Raw genomic sequence first — 26,991 nt, 5'->3', positions numbered from 1 at the left:
ATAATAGAAAATGAAAAAGCTAAAGTGCTCTGGGACTTTAGTATTTGAACAGGCAGCTATCTGCCACATAATACCCAGACTCAACAATTGCCAATAAGACAAACAAGATTGGCTAGCGGGTGTTGCACAGGGGTGGGTTCTAATTTTTTTTACTACCAGTTCTGTGGATGTGGCTTATTTTGTGGGCATGGCTTCATGGTCATGTGACTGGGTAAGCGTGGCCAACTCAATGTCACTCACATCAAGCAGTGCCTCGCCTGGCCCCTCCCCTCCCAGTCATTCCTTGTCACACCTAGCCTCAACGTACTGTTGCAGTACCTGGAGACAGCAGAATAGAAAGGAAAGAACTGGAGAAGTTCAATGACAGGGGTGAGGGTGCAAAATGTTATTTTCTATTTTATTCTGGATTTTTGTAGGGAGAGCCTTGTTAGTTTGAACCGTGTTAAGACTACTTACACCCTAGTTTTCCTTAATTCTCAGCTAAAAGTAGCAAAAAAATAAAAATCACAATTTAGCAAAGGTTGGAAGGGGTTTGGGGAGCTGAGAAATCCACCCTGCTCCTCAGTGCAGTGCAAAATGTTTAATACTTAATGTGGTGCACAATGTTTTATTTGAGTAGGAAAGCTCAGAGAGATCATAATGTGTGGTTTTGCTTCCAGGTTCATCATCTGATAGAACAGATCATTTGGAATGTGACTAGATGGGCACACCGTATATAAATCTGCTACAAAAATGTCTATTAAAGATGAAGTCCCTGCCTCAAAATCATTTCCACTCAGAACAGATGCCGCAATGGATTGGTGTAATGGCTATAATTATTGTGATTATAGGCAATAATTTACGTTTTCTTTTGCAATATATTGAAGAGTGGGATGCATTTCAGATGCTTTTCACAAACATCTCTGTATTCCAAGCAAGAGTTATTAGGGTAAGAATTTTTGCATGTTTTAGCTCTGGACAAATGCTGCGGAATTGATTTTTTTATATGATGAAAATCGCATTGTTAGCAAGCGATAAACACCAGATGGCATTTCTAGAGCGATAGATAAATTGAAATCTAAAGATTAATTGCTGTTTACTGCTATTTTAAAATACTTGTCAAAAAGACAACTGTCTCTCTGCTACATGCCACTCATTCCTTCATATGTAATACATAATATATATCAGCAAACGAGAGTTACACAAGGGGTTTTCAGGGTAATCCTATTGTTTGTTAGCACTATATAATGCACAAATGTTGGAAAGCCAGTGAGCTACTGTCAGGGCATTAGTGCAGTCCTATGAACTCTTTTAATAGCTCACAGGTTTTCTTGTGGATGACCTCACGAAGTTTTCGAACGCGTCGGACACTTGAGGCCCCAACAAAACTATCCGGCTGTAAAACAGCCATTCCATTGTAGACATCCCCCATGATGATGAGCTGGCCTTCCGTTGCCGTAATGTTGGGGCACGGACAGCTCCAGTTCATGTTTAACAAGGTGATTTCCAAAGGCTCCCTTCCCAGGAACTGAAGCCCCATTTTCTCATCCTTCAGAATCTCCTCTACCATCACCAGGGCATGGCCAGAATCTTGGTCCTCTGTCAGCTCCATGACATGGCCAAGAATCACAAAATCGCTTTTGCAGAAGCTGGTCACCAGCTTTTGCCGGGGTTTGCAAGCCTTGCAAACTTTACAGAGCCTATCCAGAGGGAAAGGACACGATTCTTCGCAGGCCTCTCGGCTTTCAAAATTATTCTCGTTGCCTCCGCAACCTCCATAAATGAAAGACTGGCATTGTTTCGTCAAGCTGTTGTATGCCCACCGAGGCTCATAGGCTTTGCAGTGACCTTGCAGGGCCGGCAAATTGCAGATGTTGATGGGGCCATTCATGCATGTCAACATACAGCTCTCGTAGGTCTCAAAATGATTGAGATTGCTATTACAGTTCCCATAAATGAAAGTAAAGCAGTTGTTTTTCTTTGCGTCATAATACCATCTGGTTTGCTCTTCTCCGCAATCCTCACTGTCGGGTTGCTTCAGGCACTCATTGGTTGGAAAATGAGTTTTATTCTGCACTGATTCTGGAGAAATAGCTTCTCCTTGGAGAACCGACAATGGAAAATCAACCCTTAAAGCACCACCAAGGTTTTTGGCTATACAGGTGTAAATCCCTGCATCTTGTAGTTGCGTGTTATAGATTACCAGCTGGGCAATATTGGTGACAACGATATTTCCTTGGACGTGGTTAGGCTTCATAATAACTTTCTCTTTATTCTCAGTCTCCTTCTCCCAAGTGATTTCTGGTTTAGGCCGACCGGTGACATCACAAAGAAAGCTTACCGTCTCTCCTACGTAGACTGACTGAAGGGCTGGGTTGTTGACTAAAACAGGTGCGAGGATGTCTGTGATGGTAGTCTCCAAGTAAGCAGTTGTGGGTGGAGCTGTAGTCTCTGCTGGGACAGGGCTGGTGTTTGGCCAGGTGAGATGATAGCGACAAGTCACCACATGGAGGGTGATGCCTTTGGTACATGCTTCTGCGTCCATGTAGCACTTGTTGTAATAGGTGAGCCCATCAGATGCGCATGTAAAACTTGGCTCCTTTTCACACCTGTCTTTGCATTTGCAGACAGGCTGCCCATCCCAGATATCACACTCTGAACCTTGCTGGATGCACATGAATCGGTCACACGTGGCTTCTTTGGGCATCCCGACAGGTCCTTTCTTCCCTCTGACATCCATGTACCGGGCTGCAACACAACTTCGTGTTCCACAAACGTTAGGGCAACATTTCTCAAAAGTCTCGCACTCCTAAGGTAAAAGAAAACAGATGTGATAAAGTGTTTGTGGGTAAACAATAGCTCTGTTAATGTCAGAGATCTCACTTCCATGAAAGCTCAACATCACCCAACTTTTGCTGGTATGGCCATGATATTTGAAAGGGCAACTTTTATTTCAGATAGCCAAGAATGGTAATATATGTGCTTTAGCATGATTTGTTAAAATTCCCCAAGGAATGTCTGGAACAGATAGCCCAGGCTATTTGTTCTTAGGAGTTAGATCAGTGGTTCCCAACCTTTCTTTCGCCATGCCCCACCTAAGCATCTCTAAAATCCTGATGCCCCCCCTCCCCATGACATATAATTCTTACTTTACTCAAAAAGTGAACTCTACTCACGCGGAGGAAGCCTAAAAGACCATTAACTTGGTTTAAACAAGGTTCCAATTGCCCCCATTAAAAATCAAATTGCCCCCCTGTGGGGCGTGGGCCCCACATTGGGAACCATTGAGTTAGACCATCACAAATCAAAGTGCATCTATCAGTGGTCCAGGAAACTCTATTCTAGTGTTTCTCAACATTGCAATTTTAAGAAGTCTGTATCTCATCTCCCAGATTTCCCCATACTGGCTGAGGTATTCTGGGAGTTAAAGTCCAGGCACTTAAAGTTGCTGAGGTTGAGAAACACTGTTCTAATTTATGGACAGAAGGCAGTACAGGGCCTTCCATGTGTGAAGAGGTAGAAGGCTGGCAGGGATGGTTATGACTCTTTCTTCTTTACCGAGATCTCCTTCTACCCTAGAGCTAGCAGGAAGCAATACCACCATGACATTTGCTGTCTCCATGGCTCACCTCTATCCTACCTCTGTTGTCTCCATTCCCAGCCACCACAACAATCACCCGACTTCCCTCCATGGGTATCAAAGACAGATTTACACCCCATGAAGCCTCTCTTAGATGACACCAGATTAAGGCGACAAATGCACATTTAATTTTGCTGTAGCCAAGGGCAGCTCAAGCCTATCCTCCTGCTGGATTGCAGAAGAGATGAAGGAAGCATTATGAAGGTGGGGATGTAGCAGAGAAAGAGACAGTCAGGGCAACATGGCTGTTGCGGATGGAGAAAGCTCCTATGTGCAATTTACATTGATTTTTTTCCCTAATGGGTGCAAGAAAAACTACAACAATCTTAATAATTTCTTTGCCTGCATCTCACTGATCATTAGAGCTAGATGACATGCAATTACACCGAAATGGCAAATGGAAATAATTGATAACCATTTTGTCTGTTCTTCAGTCATGCAAATCAAATCAAATCAAATCAAATCAAATCAAATCAAATCAAATCAAATCAAATCAAACCTTTATTGTCAATGCACAACATGTATACAATGAGACTGAATGAGCCTCCCTTGGTGCAGCCCCCCTGAAACACAGAATACATCTCAATAACTCAAAAGAAACTCAAATAAAAAAAATTCCCTAAATCCAAATAAGTAATAACTAACACACCTTCCCATATACATACTTTATGTATATAACATTATACTATATTACACCAGTATGAACATGTTTCCCGTTGCACTGACCCTGCAATACAACTTCTTGTAATGTTGATTTGATTTTTAAGAGATGACCGGTGGCTGCATTCTAGAATAAGCAGAGAAACACTTGAATACTTACTTGGAAGCAGTGGTGGGTTGCCCCGGTTTGGACTGATTCTATAGAACCGGTAGTAAAACCGGCGGGAGGCTCCGCCCACTGACCCTGACATCATCAGAAGTGATCTGTGCATGCGAACCAGTAGTAAAGGTAAGTAGAACCCACCCCTGCTTGGAAGGTAAGGGGAGATACCATGAGCATGAATATTGTTCCAAATGTATCATAAATTGGTCAAGTAACTTCACCAAAGTTTATATATGCAGCCTTACACACTTACTAAAGAATAAATGCCATTGAAATTGGTGGGACTTGTTTCTGAGCAATAGAAATAGAACTGTGTTACATGTTTTGTTTTCCTTGGCTATAGAACGAAGAAACTGAGAAAAACAATTCATAGGAAGCCCAAAAAGCACTTTTTGTTCTCTTCCCCCCCCCCAAAAAAAAAGTACAGCAAAAGACTAAAATACTGGCAAAGGCATCAGGTAAAAGCCACAATTATGCCACATGCATAATGACATAATCACACAAATGATATGGTTTGCCACAAATGACCTCATGTGTGTTATTTGTGCAGTGACATCATGACTCATACGATGTCTATTGACCCTCTCTCCCAAATCTGTCATTTTGTGGGTGCCATGAATATTAGTATTCCTTATAAGGCAGATGATTTATTTCAGCCAGCAGTGCAATATGATCATCCTCATTGTACAAGTAAATGCATCCTTTACAATATACCATATTTTAAACATTGTATCCCGAAAACTTAGTCGATAACGTAAGAATCCCTCTTATCTTCCAGGGAGTTTTGATAGTTGAGACTTCAATTAATATTTGAAGAATTACTTGATAGCTGATAGCAGGTTTCCTTTTGTTAAATAAGATACAGATTTGTAATTATTTTCAAGTATATAATAACCCTTCCATGTAAGACCACAACATTCCAAATGACATCTACAACATTCCAATGACATCTACAACATTCCAAATGACATCTATAACATTCCAATGACACCTTGTCCTACAACAGTTCATTTAGTACAGTGTTTCTCAACCTTGGAAGCTTGAAGATGGGTGGACTTCAACTCCCTTCAACTGATTTAGTGACTGTTCAAAGTTACAACGGCACTGAAATAAGTAACGTTTTTTCAGTGTTACCATCTTTGCAGCATCCCCATGATCATGTGAACAAAATTCATATGCTTGGCAACTGTCTCATATTTATGACTGTTGCTGTGGTCTCCAGGTCATGCCTATAAAATCTGGATCATTTTATCTATTGCTCTTGCAACAAGCTCCCACATGTCCTTTGTTCTTATTGAAATGCTTTTTAATTCATTTTTTTAGAAACCTTAACAAAAATTAATCTTGTCCATTGGTGGTTGGCCTACAAAAATTAATATTTTGTGACCTTCCGACAAGCAAAGTCAATAGGGAAACCAGATTCACTTAGCAACCAGGTTACTAACTTATCAACTGCAGCAGGGGTGGGTTTTACTTTTCTTCACTACCTGTTCGCAATGGGATTGTGCATGCGCCTTGCTTCTGCACATGTGCAGATCACCGATGACGACATTCAGGGCGGTGAGCAGGGCCTCCCACTGGTTTTACTACCAGTTCTTGCGAACTGGTCCGAACCAGGGGCAACCCACCACTGAACTGCAGTGATTCACTTAACAATGGTGACCAGAAAGGTCAAAAAATGGGGCAAAAACTCACTTAACAAATGTCTCACAGAAATTTTGGGCTCAATTGTGAAAGAAAGTCAAGGATTACCTGTATTGGAAATTGTTAGAATTGTTAGAAGGAGATTCTCTTCCATGTTCCATCACCATCGGAAGGTCAGCAGATGATCACACAGGTCTTCTTTATAGACCTAAACCATGGAGCAACTTTCCCCTTTTTTACTGAGATTAATCTTTCCTTTGACTTGGATCACAAAAGCTAATACTTGCAGTTGTCATATCTATATCTGTGATACACTTTTCAGTTCTCATTGCCACTTTCTACTTGCTATGTGTGCATGCCTTTTACTTTAACTGTGAGTGGACATCTGACTAAAAAGCAGAATAACAATGCCGAACAGTATTCAAATACCTGAATTGTCCTGGAGTTCTTCAGTTACATGTTAAAAGAATCTGACCTCATTCTCAGGAATCTGCTAAGCCGGAGTACATGTTTCACATGCAGAAAGTGCCAGGTTGAACTTTTACTTTATTCAAATAGCTTTGTAAAAAACCCTGGAAGGACACACTGAATAGTGCTAGTAGTCCGTAAATGTATCAGCCAGGATATGCCAACCTTGCAATTTAAAGCCCCTTCTTAGCTCTTATTCTGGATCAGAGGAGGGTTTCAGCAGGTTCTGACCAGTTCTGGAGAACCGGTAGTGGAAATTTTGAGTAGTTCAGAGAACCGGCAAATGCCACCTCTGACTGGCCCTGCCCCTATCTATTCTCCACCTCCTGAGTCCCAGCTGATCGGGAGGTAATGGGGATTTTGCAGTAACCTTCCCCTGGAGTGGGAAGGGAATGGAGATTTTACAGTAGCCTTCCCCTGCCACGCCCACCAAGCCACGCCCACCAAGCCACACCCACAGAAGCGGTAGTAAAAAAAATTTGAAACCCATCACTGTTCTGGATGTTCTCTGCAGAGCCTCGATTACAGCTTGGTAGAAGAGACCAAAACGTGATTTCTATCAAGTTTTCAAAATGCACCAAAAGCAATGCATGTACAATTCAGAAAGTTAGAAATCACCTTATATTGAAATACGCTAATACTTAAACCTGCATTTCTGTGCTTTTATAGAAAATTGGGCTTGCATTCATTTTGGTACATTTTATCAATGGTTCCAAATTATACTTTACTCTTGGATAAAGTGAATTGGTTTTGATGGAACAGAATTCAGCCTTCTGCAACTTGGCACACACACACACACACACACACCTCAATATATTGAATATAACTTTCATAACACCCAGAAGGAATGATGAGAGACATAACATCATAAAAAGTTATCTTCTACTATAGGCTCCACCTGGCGTGGCCTATACTAGAAGTCATCTGGGAAATCTGGATCCAGACTAGAATGTAGCAGTTAATTCCCGTGTTTCTTTGCTGCCATTCAATTGTTATCTGTATTCTTGCAGACAAACCTAGTTGCCTATTTTAATTCAATACTGATAGCATAAACTGGCAAAAGACCTTTATGGTTTTTCCGGTTCTATCTGGAGATTCCAAGGATTATACATAGAACCACTGTAAATTATCTCTCAGCATATCTGAAAGACAGTCAGGTTTCTAAAGACGTCTTGATGGTGCATTTATTCTGTTTCTTTATTACATAACTAGGTTTTAATAAATAGTTTGCGGCCAACAAATTACTCAAAAAAAAAAAAAGCTAGTAATGAACTAAAAGAAAATTGCATAGCCATGAATATTTTTATGTGTTGCTTATAGTTAATGGAAATCTGGTTCATCAATCAAAAGATGTAGTGTATGATTTGCAAGGAGCAAAACAGCAGAGCCTGCAATAAGCATGGTCACCCAGGTGAATGTCTGGATGCATCTTTTGTATTATTCACTGCTTTATTGGTTTTTTTCAGTACCTCAACTAACCCCTTTGGGAGTGCATCCAAAAATAGGCTCAATTTACTGCTTGACAGCTTGATCATCAGTTCCAAAATGATCAAGGCCCAGCTGAGCAGGTATAAGGCTTGTTGAGTCACAACTAAATCTAGATCTTCCCTGCTCATAAAAGGAAATTTGATTTCAGTGTACCGAAACTACTCAGGACATTTCTCACCTAGCTTAACTTTGTGGAAATCTTGTGGCATGTCCCCAGCTTGTCTGGCTGGGTATAACTTCACTCCTCCCTTATTCCACCATTCTGCCATCTGTTTTGTGGCTTTTCTGTTGGTATCTGATCAGGGAGTCGTTTTGCAAAAAGTGGTTCCAGCTGACATACGTGATGTGTATCTAGCATCAGGTTGGGAAAGAGGTGGGTAGCCAAGGCAAGTCAACCAACCACAGTCACATGTTCATTCTTACCTTGTCCAGCTGGTGCACTTTCTAATTAAGCAATGCCTTTCATCAGAAGAACCAAACAAAACAAATAAGTAAAAGAAAATAAGTAAAAGTAACCCCAACTTGCTTAAATGCTCATACAGCTTATCCGACAGGTGACTTGCATTAATAGGCAGAGAATTTGATCCTGGGTTCCATTAAGTTTTAACCTCAAACACCAGGATGAGATGTTGCTGCTATCATTATCCTTTATAATCAGAGCTTCCAGAAATGCAGGGGATATGACACGACACTATAATGCTTGATTTAGACTTTCTAGAATTCGGTGTTGGTTTTTTTCCACATCAGTGTCTTGTATATACTGTATGCACTGAAGTTGCATATATCTTCTTTTCTTCCTGGAAAAGCAACTCAATTCTGTGTTTTCTTGGTTCAGCTGTAAATTAATAGTTCTTAATTGAGTAGAATACATCCTTGGTTATTCATTTATAAAGTGACTCCCTTTGGATTTACACGTTCCTTACCCATTGCCATATTGCATTGAGTTATAGCTGATCACCCTGCATTGATATTTGTTTGGCACTTGCCTGTCAAGTAGGCTGTGCCTCCTTTGTAGGCACTGAAGTAGGCATTGAATCAGCCTCACACATCAGGAGTGGCATCAGGGAGTCTTCTCCAAGAGCTATTGGCCAATGACAGCAAACTCTATTCTTCTGGGCTGGTCCAAGAGGCAGAGAGAGCACAAAAGTGTATAGAGAGGTGAAGTTGAGCTACCAAGGCCAGCTTCTCAAGAAGCAGCATGTAACCTACCATCTCATCAAGTGCATTTGCCTCTGGAATCGTCATTCAACAGCACATGCCAAGCTGTCCTTTTTATACCTGTGGTGGATTTTGAAATAGGTATGGAGGATGTCTTTACCCTGGGAGACAATGCACACAGCTGCCTCCTGGAAGAAAACCCATACATCTCAAAGCAGTAAGCCCTGATCGGCTGGCTATTTCAAGAGCTCTGAGGCAGCAGGGGATGGACGGAGGGGAGGAGTGGGGGGGACATCTTGGAAGATTGAGGCAATTAAGATGGGCACAGGGGGGAAGCTCTGCAGCACAGCAAGACTGTCATGCAAAGCCTCATGCTAAGAACTTCACATGGCACTGGCTGGCTTTTCTCCCTTGATCATCCTGCCCTTGCAATGATTAAAGCAGACCTTTCGTGATGTTGCTCCAGATGAAATTCAAAGGACTGATTCATGCATGAGGTTGTAACCACGGCAAGCTAGTGACCCCTGCCTTGGTCCCTGCAGGATTATCAGATCTGGGTGTGAGCTACAAGATCAGAAGTCCTTGCAGGTTTCAAATCCTGGTTCCTTTCTCCCTAGCAAGTTCTACTTTGCTCCCAAAGTCCTTCCCCCCCCACACTGATTATCCCTCTTCTGTTCCCAGAAAAACACCCACAGCCTCTTCTTGCCACAATAAACAGTCCTCAAGCAGTTACTATCTATTTATAAGTGACTTTCAGCATTAAGAAGAGGGAAGAGAAAAGGGCATCACTCACCAGGTCGGCGTCACACTCTCTCCCACAGGTACTCTGTGCGTCAACCCAAAGATTGGGATTCATATCGTTTGGACATATCCCAGCGTGAGAATACCGGATTGGAGGCAAAGCTGAGCTTTTGAGCAGGAGCTGCAGAAGCAACAAGATAAGGCGGTCCCAGGACAACATCCATATCCATATCCATCGCATGAAGAGTTTGAAAAAGGACATCTTGGGTTAGCTCCGGAGAAAATACTGACAATTGACTCGGGTCTGGGTGTGGCTGTGCTTGACTTTAAAAAAAGAAGAAGAAGGAGAAGAAGAAGAGCTGAAACAAAGGAAGCAACTACACCTGTTTTCTCGGTGTCCTTTCTACCTTGTTCACTGGTGCAATCTGATCTGGACCTTGTTGGCTTCCAAGTCTTGGGAAGTCGCCCCCTTATTTTAAGCGAAAGGCTCTTAGTCCAAGTCAGAGTTAGCTGTATTTATACCCTGCTGCTCTATAACAACTTGGAAAAAGTAAACTCTATTTCTGTGACAGGCACACGCTTCTTATGTCCTGGTGGCAGTCGCACAGATTTGTTACAAGGAGAGGGGAGAAAGAAAGAAAAAAAAAAAAGCTGGAAAGATTTTTAAAGGCTGGACCAGCTACGGTGGGACCCCTGCATGTTTCTGAATGGAAGGAGGCCTTCTTAACCCCTTTAGGCCTAAAGTACTTCCCTATGCAAGAATGGCATTTACTTCTGAAAGAGTGCTTGTCTAGATAATATGAACCTACAGTCCAAGGGATTTCCCGATGCCAAGGAAATATATACAATCCTTCATTTTAAAAGGGGCAGCTTAGTAGGATTGAAGCAATTAAAGCTGGAGGGAAAAAAATAACTTTAATAGAAATAAAAGAATCGTGGAGGGAGAGGAGGAGAAATAACAAGTTTTAACCGGGGATCAGGACGACAACGTGTCTTTACAAACGACACCCCCACCCCCCCCAAGTCTCTCGCCTGCTTTATTTGTCTTCCCCCCTTCTTTTTTGCTGCACTCCAACCCCACCATGGGAAATTTTTTAAAAATTCCTTCACAGTTCATGAACATGAGACCCCTATTGTACGACTTTTTGCTGACCTCTTTAAGGGGAAAAAAAAAATAGGAACTCTATGGTTTAACTCTATGGAAACCTGCATAAAGGAATGTACTGCATGTTTGGTGCAGGGGAAGGAGGGAGGGAGAGAAAGGGGGAGACACCACTGACTTCCAGCCAGGGTAATGATGACAGGAAGAGTTTCTGAGACCTATCGAGAAGGGGGAAAAAAAACCCTTTCCGAGGACCAGAGGGAGAAGGCCTGGAAGACGGGAGGAAAAGGCTGATGGCGAACATCTGGAAGGCAGGGAAAGCAATGGCTCCCCTCCACCCTTGAGGTACTGCTCAGCCTTTGGGTCTGCTATGAAAAGCATGTGCTGGCTGGGATCCAAAAAAGACTTTAGGTGAGACGGAGAGCTTGCGCATGCCCAGGATCTCTTTTGCCTTGAAGCAATCGGCTCTGTTGGAATGGCAGCGTTCAGAAGCTGCTTCTGAAATCCACCGTCAAGAACAGAAGGTACACATGCACATGTGCATGCAAGGGTGTGCTGCCCATGACCTTAGAAACACTGATGTGGAGAAGCAGCCATTGCCACCACTGTGCGCGCAGCAGAATAGCAAAAGCAATAGCACTTAGATTTATATACAGCTTCATACAGCTTTACAGCTCTTTGTAAGCGGTTTACAGAATCAGCGTATTGCCCCCAACAATCTTGGTCCTCATTTTACCAACCTCGGAAGGATGGAAGGCTGAGTCAACCTTGAGCCGGTCAGAATCGAACTCCTGGAGTGAGCAACGAGTTAGCCCTGCATTACTGTATTCTAACCACTGCGCCACCAGGGCTCTGGAGGAACAGCACATCTCTTAATCTGAGCAATGCTAGAGGTTCCCCTCTGTGTAGACTTTCCATAATGGTAGGATTGAGGGCATTGGTGGCACATGCTTGATCCTTTTTGAGCTTTTCCTTCTGATGGAATTTGCCTCTTTTACTTGAGGTCAAAGGCTTGACAGAATGAGAGCCTTCTAAAATAAAATTAGGTTCTTTAATTCCATACATCCTGCATATTGCAACAAATCTGTAAATTCTAGTGACCAATAAAATGTGATGAAAAAAAAAATACTGCATTCCTGCATCACTGCTATGATTAAAATGATGTTTTCTTCCCTGCATCACATCCAGGTACTATTGTTATTTCATCCTTGAACCTCAATCACTGATAACAGGATCTGGCTGATTATTTTACTTTTCAATTAACTACGATAGGAGAGTGCTAAAAGTGGTAAATCACACATAATTTTCTTTCTGATGGCTCTGCAAAGACAGAAGCTGTCAATTTGCCATGGGGTATTCTTACTTTGGAGCATCATATTATGGGACAGCTACACAAAAGCTGTCTGCCAATGGCTTGATGGTCACGTGACAATTCTTTAGGATTTAGCAGAGGTACTGGTCTATTAGGCTTTTAACTGCTTGCAGAGCTGTACCAGTCTACCTATTTGTTCTCGGAGTGTTCCGGTCTACCCATTTGTTTTTGGAGGCACCGGTCTACCCATTTGTTTTTCGAGCCCACTGGTCTACCACCACACTGCCTTTTAACACTGATCAGCTGTAGGGCAGCAAGAGTTTAAACAGTTTTTTTCCTTCTAGTCAATCAGCTGGGATTCAGGAGGCAGTGAATAGATTGGGGGCGGGGCCAAATAAAAGGTAAGAATAACGTGGGGGCGGGCAGCTCCCGAAGAAAGAAGGTTCATTCCTTACATTGTACAGTAGTTTGGGACTTCGAGGCCAATGTGCCTTCCCAACTATTTGTGATCCTTGTTCCTTAATGCCTATGAGCAGCAAGCTATTGAACACACGGCGTACCTCCAAAAAGGGCCACGGGCTCTCTCTCTTTTGTTTTTTACCACAGTCGGACCAATTTCCTTGAACATATTACACAACTATAACAAGGATGTGAAAATAGCATTTTACAATTAAAACCAGTCCATTTCCTGTTTCTCCCCCAATGTGCATATCATGTGCAGGAACATGCACTCACAGCCTTTTACAACCCTTGTGTTTTTAGGCTTTAAAATAGATTGAGGGGAGTGTGGGCTGTGTATGATAGATGAAGAATCTGTGGAGGGACTGGTAGCCTGGAATTTGCAATCCTCCCATTCACCTTGGCCCAGGGACACAGACAGTTTACAAAGGTGGGCAGAGAACAGTAGTAGAAAACCTGCTGCACTTCAGATTAATGTCAGATGAGTTCACTTTATGAGTCAAGTAGTTCAACTGCACTTAAAAGATGTTGCTTAAGACCAATGGGCTTGTTTGCATATAGGGGCATACAAATTCAAGCTCTGCAATGTATTTTGGTGTACAGAATCTCAACAAAGAAGTACATCAATTTGGTTCCATGATGAACTTCCTTCTATTAGTTCAGGGAACAAATAAGTTGTGGGGGGGTGAAAGAAGGCATTTGTATTATTCACTAAATGTTGATAAGCTATAAACCATGGATCTTCAGTTATTTTTTAAGTTGTAAAGAACTCTTGGAAATGGCTGAATAGTCTTATGAAATTTAAAAAGAATAGCACTTTCAGAATTGGTCCTTGACTTATTAAAAATAAGTCAAGGTCATCTAAAGCATCTAAAGACTTATTAAAAATGTCTTTAGATGTTTTAGATGCCCTTGAAATTGCCAAGAGTCTTTTGCATATTGTTCACTTATCCAGTATTCAGCATCACAAAATGGCAGGTCGAACTTGTCTTGAGGTATATTAAATTTCATTGAAAATTAATTAGTTGGTTAGATTTTTAAACAGATGATTACCAGAATTCCTAACCCCTAAAAACAGTTTTGCCTTTCTTAGATACAATGCACAGGCTTTTAGGCCAGGACATTTCTGACAAGCACCAGGGAAATCAGCAGATCTATTCTAGACAGTTCAAATAGGTATAAAGGTTTATTGCAAGATTAAGAAAAAGAATCTGAACTAGTAACACTCTAAATAATTTGGTGGTAGATAAGAGTCAAAGGAATTCAAGGTGGGATGGATTTAGATCTCTTGTGGGCATGCAGGGACTCATGACAGATGACGCATTTGACCCCTCCCTCGGGCTCAGCCTGGTCATTGTCTACAATTTCCTAGAAAAGCAATTTTTCCTCTCTCCCCATGCAAAGTGACATGAACTTTACATACTGAGAGTGCTTTCTATGCTTTTTTTTTGGAATCAAGTTTTTTTAGTTTTTTTCCCCCTAACACACCCCCACATATTTTATGAAACAGAATATTGACCGTGTCATATCATATCATATACAACTTGTCATATCCAAATATATTTTACTTAGTTACAATTTCCGCCAAAGTGTTCTTTTTCCATATTTTTTAATCAAATCTTAATATTTCTATTCTTGTTTCTATAAACAGTGTCTTCTTTCGCCCTCAAATTCTATTTTCTCCATTTTTAATCATATATATATATATATATTCTCTTTTAATTTTTAATAAATAATAATGCTAAGGAGAATCTGATTTGTACCTCATGTTTCAGTCACGGTTAACTACAATGCTTATGTATAAACTCTGATTGCAAATCAAAACGCTCATTCAAACTCAGGGCAACCTACAGCAAAAATAAAATAAATTACAATAACACATTGATGGTAAACCCAGTAATAGAATTTGGAACATTCATGACAAAAACACAAAGCAACTTAAAGCTGAAAGCAAACAAACTTATAGTTCAGTTGGTATATAAATCCAGCTTCTGCGTGCACAGATGTGCCTGCTTGTTACATAAGCATAAATCTATGAAATACTTCACTGAAATTAGAAGAGCAGCGTATGCACCCCTCTCCTGTGTTCCAAATATTTAGCGCACTGCTGAAAAATTGGAATTAAAGGTTAATTCAGGTTTTAATAGTGGAGGCCTGAGGGCTTCCATGCTGATGCACATATACCCAAATTCTAGGACTCTCTCATGTTCTGTTGTGATATACCTTATCTCAGTTGCAAACTGGGCAATCCCTAAATACCAGAAAATAACAAGAGCTCCCTGTATCTCCATGATGTTATCTGGTGGTCATCTGGATTTTTGCACACTCACCTAATATGTCAGTTGCAGAAGTAGCTTGCAGTACTGCACTCTGACCATTGCGCCACCACGGCTCGTATGTGATATGCACCATCATTGGATCCCATAAACATCTTGAGCAGATGCAAGAATATAGAAAGTCTTCAACTTGCAACTATTTGTTTAGCCACTAAAATTAATATAGCACTGAAAAAAGGGCCTTACAACCAGTTCTCACACTTACAGTCTGGTTTGGAAGCATTCCTGCTTCAGACAGGAAGGCGGTGCCGAAAGTGGTGAGGATGGCAGAAACGATCATTGGCAGTTCTCTCCCTTCTATCCAGGACATGGCATATAAGCGATGCTTGAGGAGGGTCCTCAGTATTGTCTGGGACGCTATACATCCTCTTCACGACCTGTTTTCCTTGTTACCTTCGTGGTATCCAAAGCAGAACATCCAGATTTGGTCACAGTTTTGTTCCATGCAGCATCAACCTTGTGAACTCTCAAGCTTCCTCTTTCCACCATATATTCAAGATGGACAGTGATTAACATTTACACGTATTTATATGTATGGGTGTGGATATATACATCTATATTTGTTTTCTGAGGTTTTCGCGGGTATTTGTATGTAGGTCTTTGGTTATTCGGGTTTTCTCCCGTGTAAAAACCCGAATAACCAAAGACCTACATACATCTATATGTATATAGCATGTCTATATGTGTGTATGTGTATGTTAGCAGGCAAAAGAATTTCATTTTTAGTGCGTGCCAGTGTGCCCACAGTAAAAAATGACAGTAAAGGTATCTTATCTTATCTTATCTTATCTTATCTTATCTTATCTTATCTTATCTTATCTTATCTTATCTTATCTTATGGCTGTTGCATCCCCACAGTCACATGATCAAAATTCAGGCACTTGCCAACTGCATGTATTTACAATGGTTGCAAATGTCTTGGGCTCATGGAATCCCCATTTGTGACCTTCCCAGCCAGCTCTCTGACAAGCAAAGTCAATGGAGGGAGCTAGATTTGTTTAATGACTGCATGATTCACTAGACAACTGCAGTGATTTGTTTAACAACGGTGGCAAAAAGCTCATAAAATTGGACATGACTCACTTAGCAGCTGCCTCGCTTAGCAATGGAAATTCTGGTCCCAATTGTGGTCATAAGTTGAGGATTACCTGTGTTTCGTTTCAAGAGCTCACCCGTACAGATTTATGAAAATAGAATCTGCCTTGGTCACCATTTGGTGATTTGGAATACAGGTAGTCCTCGACTTACAACAGTTTGTTTAGTGACTGTTCGAAGTTACAACAGCACTGAAAAAAGCGACTTATGACCATTTCTCACACAACCATAGCAGCACCCCCAAAGTCACGTGATTTACATTCTGATGCTTGACAACTGACTCCCATTTATGACGGTTGTAGCGTCCTGGGGTCATGTGATCCCTTTTTGATACCACCTGACAAGCAAAGTCAATAGGGAAGCCAGATTCAGTTCACAACCGTGTTACTAATTTAACAATTACGGTGATTCACTTAACAAATGTGGCAAGAAAAGTCGTAAAATGGAGCAAAGCTCGCTTAATTAATTTCTCTCTTAGCCACATAAATTTTAGGCTCAATTGTGGTTGTAAGCTGAGGACGACCTGTAGTCACTGCTGAACCAAGGAAAGGGTGAATAATTTGGATCACAGTTAATAGGAAGGCAAAGTCTGTCTGTCATCCCAGACATCAGTGCCAGAAGGGATAAATTTAAGGAACTTCCACATGACTGTTGTTTTTGCTACTCAGACACAGTTTGAAGGTGACCTCCAATTGGCTGCACTTCTGTTAACCTCCAGTCACTGAGATAAGCCTGGCTCCCCTCCAGTTTATCACTAGGAGAGTTCCTAAAACGACATCCAAATGATGCTCTGCTCCTGAGCCACAATAGTTCTTGGAGTCACAAAATCTCCCCACCCCGCGACTGCCACCCCCAAGTCCTGCACTGTTTCTCCCAGAATTTAAGTCGTTCCTCTGAGTCATTGCCAGGAGTGGAACTTGCCATGTTAAAATAAAGCACTGATCTGGGAGACAACATTGCAGTGGGGACAAAACATTTGAAAATTATCCTTCCGTACGGCTGACAAGGAGCCTAGTCTTGAAAGATCTGAAAGACCAGGTTGGGGATAGATTGTCACAAAGGAAATCTATCTCTGTGGATACTCAGAGATGAAAAACAACTTGATGGCACATCAACCATCAGCCACTGGCTGACAGTCCAATTTCTCTGGGAAGGAATTTCATTAAGCTGTTACCTGCTTCTGTATATCAGTCTGGATGTAACTTCTCTCTATTTATAATATAATAACAGAGTTGGAAGGGACCTTGGAGGTCTTCTAGTCCAATCCCCTGCCTAGGCAGGAAACCCTACACCACTTCAGACAAATGGTTATCCAACATCTTCTTAAAAACTTCCGGTGTTGCAGCATTTACAACTTCTGGAGGCATGTTGTTCCACTGATTAATTGTTCTAACTGTCAGGAAATTTCTCCGTAGTTCTAAGTTGCTTCTCTCCTTCATTAGTTTCCACCCATTGCTTCTTGTTCTACCCTCAGGTGCTCTGGAGAATAGCTTGACTCAGTGGTGGGATTCAAATAATTTAACAACCGGTTCTCTGCCCTAATGATTTCTTCCAACAACCAGTTCACCAACCTGCTCAGAAAGTTAACAACCGGTTCTCCCGAAGTGGCCCACCACTGGCTTGACTCCACTTCTTTGTGGCAGCCTCTGAGATATTGGAATACTCCTAATCCTTCTTTTCATTAAACTAGACATACCCAGTTCCTGCAACTGTTCTTCATATGTTTTAGCCTCCAGTCCCCCAATCATCTTTGTTGCTCTTTTATGCACTCTTTCTAGAGTCTTTTTTACATCGTGGCGACCAAAACTGGATGCAGTATTCCAAGTGTGGCCTTACCATGGCATTATAAAGTGGTATTAATACTTCACGTGATCTTGATTCTATCCTTCTGTTTATGCAGCCTAGAACTAGCACTGTAATAATAACATTGTGTCACGTCAATCAACTAATGCCATAGAGCCAGTTTGATTTAGTAGTTAAAGCACCAGACTAGAAACTGGGAGAGTGGGAATTCTAGTCTACCTTAGGCATGAAAGCTGGTTTGGTGACTTTGGGCCAGTCAGTCTCAGTCCACAATATCAGGCTTGGGAAACAAGTTGGTGGCTAATTTATGTCACAACCAATATTTGGCTGATTCAAAAAAAAGCAGTCCCTGCGCTTGCAGGAAAACGCTATTTTTTAAAATCAATTAATGCCATAAATTAGCCCAGCTCCTATATGAAGGATCAAGATAAATGCAAAGGGGGAAAAAAAAACCTGGATGCATTTTGCAATCACATGTTGTTTTCTGCTTCCTCTACTACAACATCTGGAATGAAGTGTAGCTGGGATGGTAGAAGCAGCACTTCTCCCAACCCCCACCTTCCCTGTCTGGCCCATTAAAAAACCATCAGGTGTCTTGCTGAGTCCGGAAGGTTGCAGAGATGCTTAAACCTGGCTGGAGGCAATGTCAGGAACACAGCCTCCCTTTCCTGCATCCCAGCTTCCCTCATTTAATATGGTCTCTTGCTTGAAGGGTTAGGACGTTGCTCGCTGCCAGACTGATTTTGAAAAGGGAAAGACCCTCCAGAATCAGGCTTAACTCTTGGTGACTCCGTAAACATAACTGTACAGTTTTCCTGGCAACACTATGGAAGTCTCAAAATATCTCCAGCTTCCAGGATGTTTTGGGACTTCACAGAACTCCCTAGAGACACCCCATCCAAGGACTAACTTAGATTCTGAGTTCAACCCAGTTTGCAAGATCTAATTTTGCTGACAGCCAATTGCTGTTAAATCTCTCTTTGCCCCTTGTTCACAAAATCTCCCATAGAACGCAGGTGGCCAAAGAGAAATCTTTTGAGATGTTTACAAGTAGGCTGCAGACATCAGGCGAAGTTTTAGTTGGCGTCTTTCTTTCTTTTTCTTTTGTTTTTCTCCAGGGGATTACAAATGCATACAGTGCATGTGGAAAACAACTTTGTAATCCAAATATTTTATTCATTAGGTTTTGGCACAGATACTTACTACATCCTGTGTAAGCTTAATTTTTTTTTAAAAAAAAATAAGCAGCTCAGTACGACACATTCCCAGGGAGTACTTAAAATTCTTACAGCTCTGTTAACAACAGAGTCTCATGTACTATATTGGTGTTTCAGTTGTCTAAACAAAGATGCTTTATAGCACACAAAACAGACTCCAAAGACACTCATAATTCTAGAGGTTTTACCCCCAAACTCTTACAAAGCAGTCTGAAAAATAACCTCCAGTCATTTTTGCTTCTTCTCAAACACAGGGAATAAACAGAAAACAGCAGGAACCAAATAGGTCTCCCCCTTTTCTCATAGAAAAGGGCAAAGGAGAAAACCAATGTGGTCCTGCCCCATACGCTATCTCTAGTCTAGCCGCTTAGAATAGGTTGTGACTAGAGTGACCTAGAAAGACCTGCAAAATTAAATAATACAGTAAATAAAAATAGAATAGCAGATCCCCCCACTTTTTAAAATAAAATTGTTAGATCAGGCGCAGGAACAGAAGACGTGACCAGCTCGATACATGTAACAGCTTTATTTACAATGTAACAAGTAAAAGAAGACTGCTGGCACACTGCCGGAGCTCTCCTTATATTCGCTCCCGGCAGACGCACCGCCCCTAGACAGGGATTCAAATCTCCCGCCCGATGGCTGGCAGCCAATCAGGGCGGATGTCCTTATAAGGACATAACACTCCTCCCCCCTTAGTCTGGACTGTCAAATCTCGTCCACAAAAGTCACGTAATCACGCAGGTACGTGGGACGCCTCGGCACCCTAGCTGACCTGCGCAGTCTCACTTGTTCTCCGTCTCCGGCCTGGGTGGACGGGGCTCTGTCGTCTCCCGGCTCCCTCTCCGGAACCGGGCTTGGTTCGGCTGTCGAGTGAGCGGGGCCACCCCCAGCGCCTCCGGCCGGACCGCAGACCTTGGATGGCTGGTTCTGATGGTCTTCTTCCTGGCCTGTGGATCTGTCGCCTCGTCTCGGTGGCTCGGTTCCGACCCGGGAAGAGCGTCTGAGTCTCGGTAAGTCCATCGTTTGCTCCTCCCTGGTCTCCCGGGCGCTGCGGTTCGGTTGCGGTTCGGCCTGGTGCCGGGTGGGTGGTGGTTCTGTTTGGTGCCCTCTGGACCGGCCCGCCGGCTGCGGGTGGTGCTGGCTTGTGTTGCGTTGTCCAACCTCGCAGGGGTGGTGTTGGTCTGCTAGGTCGGGCTGGCGTTGGTCTACCCTGTCTGGTCGGTGGTGGTCGACCTGGTCGGGCTGTTGGTGCGGCACTACCTCTGCGGGGCGGCGGAGGTCTCCCCTGCCGGGGTGGTGCAGGTCTACCTGGCCGGGTTGTTGTCGGCTTTCCCTTCCCCCTAGTCCCTGGTCTACCGTCGGGTGGTGCCTGGGGTCATCCGGGTCGGGGTGTTGTTTCCTGGCTGCCTCTGGAGGTGGGCGGGGGTCCCTCTCGCTGGGGAGCCGTGTGCCACCCTTGCCCATGGGTTGCGGGGTGCCCGTCTTGGATGGGTCCCGGTCTACTCGCCTGGAATTGCGGTCTCCTTGGCTGGGCTGGCGTAGGCTGCCGTCACTGGTGGGGTGCGCCGCTCCTCCTTTGGGCAGGTTCCGGTCTACTTGCGGCCTGGGTTGGTGGTCCCTGGCCCTGTAGAATCGGGTGCCCACCTGGCTGGGTTGGTGTTGCCATCCCCCGTGTGGTTGGCCACGGTCTACCTCGCTGAACTGCCGACGTGACAGTACCTGGTAGTGTGCTGGGCCGACCTCATCGGGATGGCGTTGCTCTGCCTCGCCGGGGTGTGGTAGGCCTACCTCGTCGGGGTGTGGTAGGCCTACCTCGCCGGGGTGTGGTAGGCCTACCTCGTCGGGGTGTGGTAGGCCTACCTCGTCGGGGTGTCGTCGGCCTACCTCGTCTGGGTGGGGTGGGCCTACCTCGCCGGGGTGTTGGAGGCCTACCTCGTCTGGGTGTTGTAGGCCTCCCTCGTCAGGCTGGTTTTCGTGTGCCCCCCCCACCTTTTCCGGAGTTGGTCGATGTGACGTCTACAGACCTGTCCATCTTCCAACTCGACGGTGTAGGATTTGGGGCCGGTTGTGCTGGCAATCTTCCCTTCAGCCACTTAGGAGAGCCGTTGAAATTCAGCGCGAAAACTGAATCTCCGTTGCTGAAGGCGCGAAGCGGGCGGCTGGCGGTTGCGGTCACTTCCGGGCTGTATTGGGGGTGTAGCCGGTCCAAGGGTGACCTCAACCTTCTGCCCATCAGCATTTCGGCCGGGCTCTTGTGGGTGGTGGCATGTGGCGTGATGTGCTGGGTGAGGAGGAAGTTGTCTATGCGTTCCTGCCAGTCTCCCGGGCCCATCTTGGTGAGGGCTTCTTTGGTCAGTCTGACCATACGTTCAGCTTGTCCGTTTCCGGCCGGCCTGTAGGGGGCGGACAGGGCGTGGCGGATGCCCAGTCCTGCCAGGAAGGACTCCATGGCCAGGGATGTGAGCTGGGGGCCGTTGTCCGAGACCAGCACGTCCGGTAGTCCGTGTGTGGCGAAAAGGCGGCGCAGGGCTCGGATCGTCGCTTCTGTTGTGGTAGATGCCATGGGTACCACCTCGAGCCACTTGGAGAAGGCATCTACCACGATGAGGAGGTGTCGCCCCTGCATCGGACCCGCGAAGTCGATGTGGATCCTCGACCAGGGGTTGCTGGGGGTCTCCCACTTCGCGACTTCGGATTGCGGTGGCGCTGGGCGAACTTCTTGGCACGGGTCACACCTGGAGACCCATTGCTCAATGTCTTTGTCCATGGAGGGCCACCAGACGTAACTCCGTGCCAGGGCCTTCATGCGGACGATGCCCGGATGCCCTTTGTGCAGAGTCTCTAGCGTCCGCCGTTGCAGAGTGCTTGGGATCAGCACCCTGTCTCCCCATAGCAGACAGCCCTTTATGGTGGACAGCTCCTTTTGTTTCCTGGCGAACGGGCTGAACTTTTCCTCTGGCTTTTCCGATGGCCACCCTCTGAGGACCCAGGACTTCACTTGGCGGAGTGTGGGGTCCTTTTGAGTGTGAACGGCCACATCTGCGGATGACACCGGGCAGCTGGCGTCGTCATCAATATGGAATAGGTGGAGCGTGGGGGCTGGGTCTTCGACTGGATTTTTCGACGGGCATCTGCTGAGCGCGTCGGCGTTTCCTATGGCTGTGCTTGGCTGGTGCGTGAGCCGGTAGGAGTAGCCGGCTAGGAAGATGGCCCATCTCGTCATCCGTGGAGACATGAAGGTCGGGGTGGGTTGGTCGCCTGCGAGGAGTCCCAGGAGTGGCTTGTGATCGGTGACTATGGTGAAGCGTCTTCCATAGAGGTATTCGTGGAAGCGCTTCACTCCAGCCACGATGGCCAGGGCTTCTTTGTCCAGCTGACTGTAGTTCTGTTCTGCGCCAGACATGGTCTTCGAGAAGTAGGCGATGGGGGCTTCCGTGCCGTTGGGCAGTTCGTGGCTGAGGACTGCCCCCACCCCATACGGCGACGCATCACAGGTCAGCTTGATGGGCAGCGTCTCACTGTATTGAATGAGGACGCTTTTGGACGTCAATAGTCCCTTGATGGCCCGGAACGCTGCTTCCTCTTCCTGGCCCCACTTCCAGGAAGCCGATTTCTCCAGCAGGCGGTGGAGTGGCTCAGCAACTGTGGCTTTCTGTTTTAAGAAAATGGCATAGAAGTTGAGCAACCCAAGGAAAGCCTGAAGCTCCGTTTTGTTTTTTGGGCTTGGAGCTTCATGGATTGCTTCCACTTTTGATTTGGTGGGGTGGATGCCAGTGCTATCAATGAGGTAGCCCAGGAACTCGACTTCCTGTACTCCTATGATGCACTTGTCCCGTCTGACCCTCAAGCCCTTGGCCTTGAATCGCTGCAGGACAAGCCTGAGCCTTTCAAGGAGTTGAGCTCTTGAGTCACCGGAGATGAGCACATCGTCGAAGTAAGGCACCACCCCTGGAACGCCTTGGAGAAGGCGTTCCATCATAGATTGGAATATGCCGGGGGCAGCGCTGACTCCAAATTGGAGGCGGTTACATTTGAATGCCCCCCTGTGCGTGACAATTGTTTGTGCCTCCGCCGTTTTTTCATCCACTGGCAGTTGCTGGTAAGCCTGGGCCAGGTCCAGTTTCGCGAAAATTGAGCCAGACCCCAGGGAATGCAACAGGTGTTGCACCACTGGGACTGGGTATGCGCTTTGTGCCAACGCCTTGTTGATGGTACAACGGTAGTCGGCGCAGATGCGCACAGACCCATCATGCTTCAGTGGGGTCACAATGGGGGTTTCCCATGAAGCATGATCGATCGGTTCCAGGACGCCCTGGGCGATCAGCTTATCCAGCTGTTCATCTACTTTGGGCCGCAGGGCAAACGGAACTCGGCGGGGCTTAAGCCTAATTGGGGTGATTCCCTTGTCCAGATTAAAGGAAATTGGCCTCCCCACAAATTTCCCCAGCTTACCATCGAAGACTTCCTTGAACTCTTCGATGATGGTGTCGAGTTCGTCCCTGTGGATCTCGTGGATGCCCTGAATTGAAAGTCCCAGCGGCTTAAACCACTCCACGCCTAACAAGTTCGGTCGGCTGTGCTCCACGATGGTGATGGGCAGCTTTCCGTTGAAGTCGTTGTACTTCACGTGGATGGTGGCTCTGCCCAGGATTTCGACGGGGTTTCCATTGAAGTCCACAAGCCTCGCCTTCGGGGTTTTCAGCTGGGCCTTTTTGTAGGAGGGCTTCAGCTGCTGTAGGTGCTGCCAGTCCATGATGGAGTAGGCGGATCCGGAGTCTACCTCCATCTTGCACGGTGCCCCCTCTGCTATCAGTGTCACGTGGAACTTGGTGGTCCCCTCGTCGCTTGTGTGAGCGATGGTAGTCTGGTGCACCGTTTTGCTTCGGGGATAGTCCTCTTCCCCGCGCCGGGACTGGTTTGAGGACCGTTTGGATGTCCTCTGGTTGTCTTTGCGATTCTCCCGGAATCGTGGTCTGGGCGGTTCCGGGGCTGGATCGGTGGCTCTGCAGGCCTCTGCGATGTGCCCCCTCTTCAGGCATCGGCAGCAGGTCGCGTCCCTCCATCTGCAGGTCGCCCTGGGGTGGTCGCCTCTGCAGCTGCCGCATCGTTCTCCCCGGTCGCCATGCTGTGGGTTTTCCCGCCTGGGGGGGCGGGAGACCTTGTGGACGGCCATTTCCTCATCTGACTCGGATTGAGTGGTTGCCTCGTCTGATGAGGTCAGGCCCGACTTGTGGATCTTATGGATCCCTCTTGCCTTTATCATCGCGGCGGCTGCTTGCTCGGATGTTTCGGCTGCTGTCGCCTCGTCGAGGACGTCTTTGAGCGGTATCCTCTTTCGGCTGAGGAATTTCTTCTGCAGCCCCACATCTCTCATTCCAAAAACAACGCGGTCTCGGATGGCATTATCCACGTTGTCGAACTCGCAGTTGGCAGCGATTTGGCGAAGCGCTGCCACGAATTCCTTGATGGATTCACCTTCCCGCTGGTTTCTTTGCTGGAAGGTGAACCTGTTTGCGATGGGGGTGCCTGTAGGTGCATAGTGCTCCTGTAGGACTTCCTGCAGGTCGTTCCCGGACATCTCCTCAATGTCCCTGGGTGCCACGAGGTCAATCGCCATCTCTAGGACGTCCGATCCGCAATGAGCCAGGAAGAGGGCTCTTTTCCGCTCATCGTCGAGGTTCTGGTAGCCATTACCTCGCAGGAACTGTCGGAATCGGACCATGTATGACCTCCACTTCTCCCGGGATGGGTCGAACGGGTTCAGCGCGGTCATCGGGGCTTGCGGGGTAGCCATTCTGGAAGTCGCTGTGGTGTAGTGACTTCAGCTCTGTGGGCAATCGTGCCTTGAGTCTTTCTCAGGTTCTCTTCTCTAGTCCTTCGTCGCCAGTGTTAGATCAGGCGCAGGAACAGAAGACGTGACCAGCTCGATACATGTAACAGCTTTATTTACAATGTAACAAGTAAAAGAAGACTGCTGGCACACTGCCGGAGCTCTCCTTATATTCGCTCCCGGCAGACGCACCGCCCCTAGACAGGGATTCAAATCTCCCGCCCGATGGCTGGCAGCCAATCAGGGCGGATGTCCTTATAAGGACATAACAAAAATAATAAAATAAAAGGTTAGGGTTAACCCTACCGCTTTCGCCTGTCCTTTTCATTGCATGCTTTTGTGCATATCTAACTGGCTTCCCAAACAATTCTGAAAGCTTGCTATGATGGGACTCTGCACAAGAGAAGTCTGAGTATCAAAAATGTAAGCAGAAGCATGACAGTCCCTTCAAGGCTCCCCAGCTGCCGTGCTGCCATTCCTTTGTTGTTATTTAAAGTCCTTGTTGGGTGGGAAGATGAAATGATTGCTGGGCTAGAGTGGCTGGATGGAGAAGCCCTTCTAAACATTGTAGGAAGAGAGTAACTCCAGGAACAGGATGCTGAGTCTCTACAGGGCCAGGGGATGTGGGGGGGGGAGGAAGAGTCAGAGCTAGCTTGAACCCAAGAGCCAGAGTGAGGCCAAAGTTCCCTCATAGTAAAGAGCCCTGGTAGTGCAGCAGACTAAAGCACTGTTATTAACATCAGCTGCCTGCAATTACTGCAAGTTCAAATCTCACCAGGCTCAAGGTTGACTCAGCCTTCCAACCTTTCTAAGGTAGGTAAAATGAGGACCCAGATTGTGGGGGCAATAAGATGACTTTGTATAAATATACAAAAGTATGAAGGCTATTGCTTAACGCATTGTAAGCCACCCTGAGTCTTCGGAGAAGGGCGGCATATTAATCAAATCAAATCAAATCAAATCAAATCAAATCAAAATAGTAAGAAAAAAGATCACCCACAAGTTTTGCAGAGCTGCATCAATTCCACAGAAAAGCCTACTTTTACCATAATTTCCAACACAATGGAGTTGAGTCAGAAGTAAATGGACTCCGTTCCCCTAAATATTGGAAAGTCAAGGAGATCCGGAGCTGATCACAAAGAGACGCAAAACGTGGAATGAGGAATTACAAGATGAAGTGTGATAAAATGAGGAATCACATCAAAGGATAGCAGATTATTAGATTCTCCCTGCTGGGGAATTCTTTGGCTGGAATGGGGGCCTTTGCTAGAGGAGGCTGCTGAATGCGCTCAGGTGGGCTTAAGGGAAAAGAGAGACCACAGTCATTTATGTTCAGACAGTCTCCACTGAGGATTTGGGGTGAGAATTCATTCAACTTTTTGTGCTCTCAGCTGATGTTTATTTTAAACAGGAAGTTCCTAATCCTTGTTGCTTTGAAGATGAGTTTGCTATCCTGTGGGTGGTACATGCTGGAGGTTTTGCATTAAAAGTCAGCTTGATCTATTTTATTATTCTAGCAGGGACCTGTCTCTCCCAACCAAACCCTCCTCCCTCTGTCCGTTTCTCCTTTGCCTTCCTATCCTAATCCTTTCCAAACCAGTTTGAATTGGGTCAAAATAAATACTGTAATGAGGCTTTCTTAGGCAGATTAAGGATGTTTATGCCAGCGTTCATGCCCGCAGATGTTACTCTTTGCTGGTTCCATGCATATCATGAATGTGATTAGGCAGCAAACAATGTCCAGCTTAGGTTGCAAATGGTGTCACAGATGATGCCCTTCCCTGATGTTCTCTTTCCTCTTTACCTCCCCACGTCCTGCAACCTGTCACCCTTCTAAATCCCTTCACCGGAGTGGGTGAATGGCCAGCTTGCTTATACCTCTGATGGGAGAAC

At 45.3% G+C, this 26,991-nt stretch overlaps 1 protein-coding gene across 1 annotated transcript; it reads right to left on the bottom strand.

Moving 5' to 3' along the window:
• Window positions 1-1,236: 1,236 nt before the first annotated feature.
• WFIKKN2 (WAP, follistatin/kazal, immunoglobulin, kunitz and netrin domain containing 2) lies at window positions 1,237-10,083 on the bottom strand. Its single transcript, XM_070937604.1, has 2 exons — window positions 9,994-10,083; window positions 1,237-2,788 (listed from the first exon to the last, which is right to left on the bottom strand). Exons 1-2 carry the CDS (start codon window positions 10,054-10,056, stop codon window positions 1,268-1,270), a joined length of 1,584 nt encoding a protein of 527 aa, XP_070793705.1. The 5' UTR covers window positions 10,057-10,083; the 3' UTR covers window positions 1,237-1,267.
• Window positions 10,084-26,991: the final 16,908 nt, after the last annotated feature.

Source organism: Pituophis catenifer, unplaced genomic scaffold (genome assembly GCF_029215685.1).
Source record: "Pituophis catenifer annectens isolate HBS135680 unplaced genomic scaffold, rPitCat1.0.hap2 SCAF_2, whole genome shotgun sequence".
Taxonomy (NCBI): Eukaryota; Metazoa; Chordata; class Lepidosauria; order Squamata; family Colubridae; genus Pituophis; species Pituophis catenifer.
This window is presented reverse-complemented; position numbering and strand designations above follow the sequence as displayed.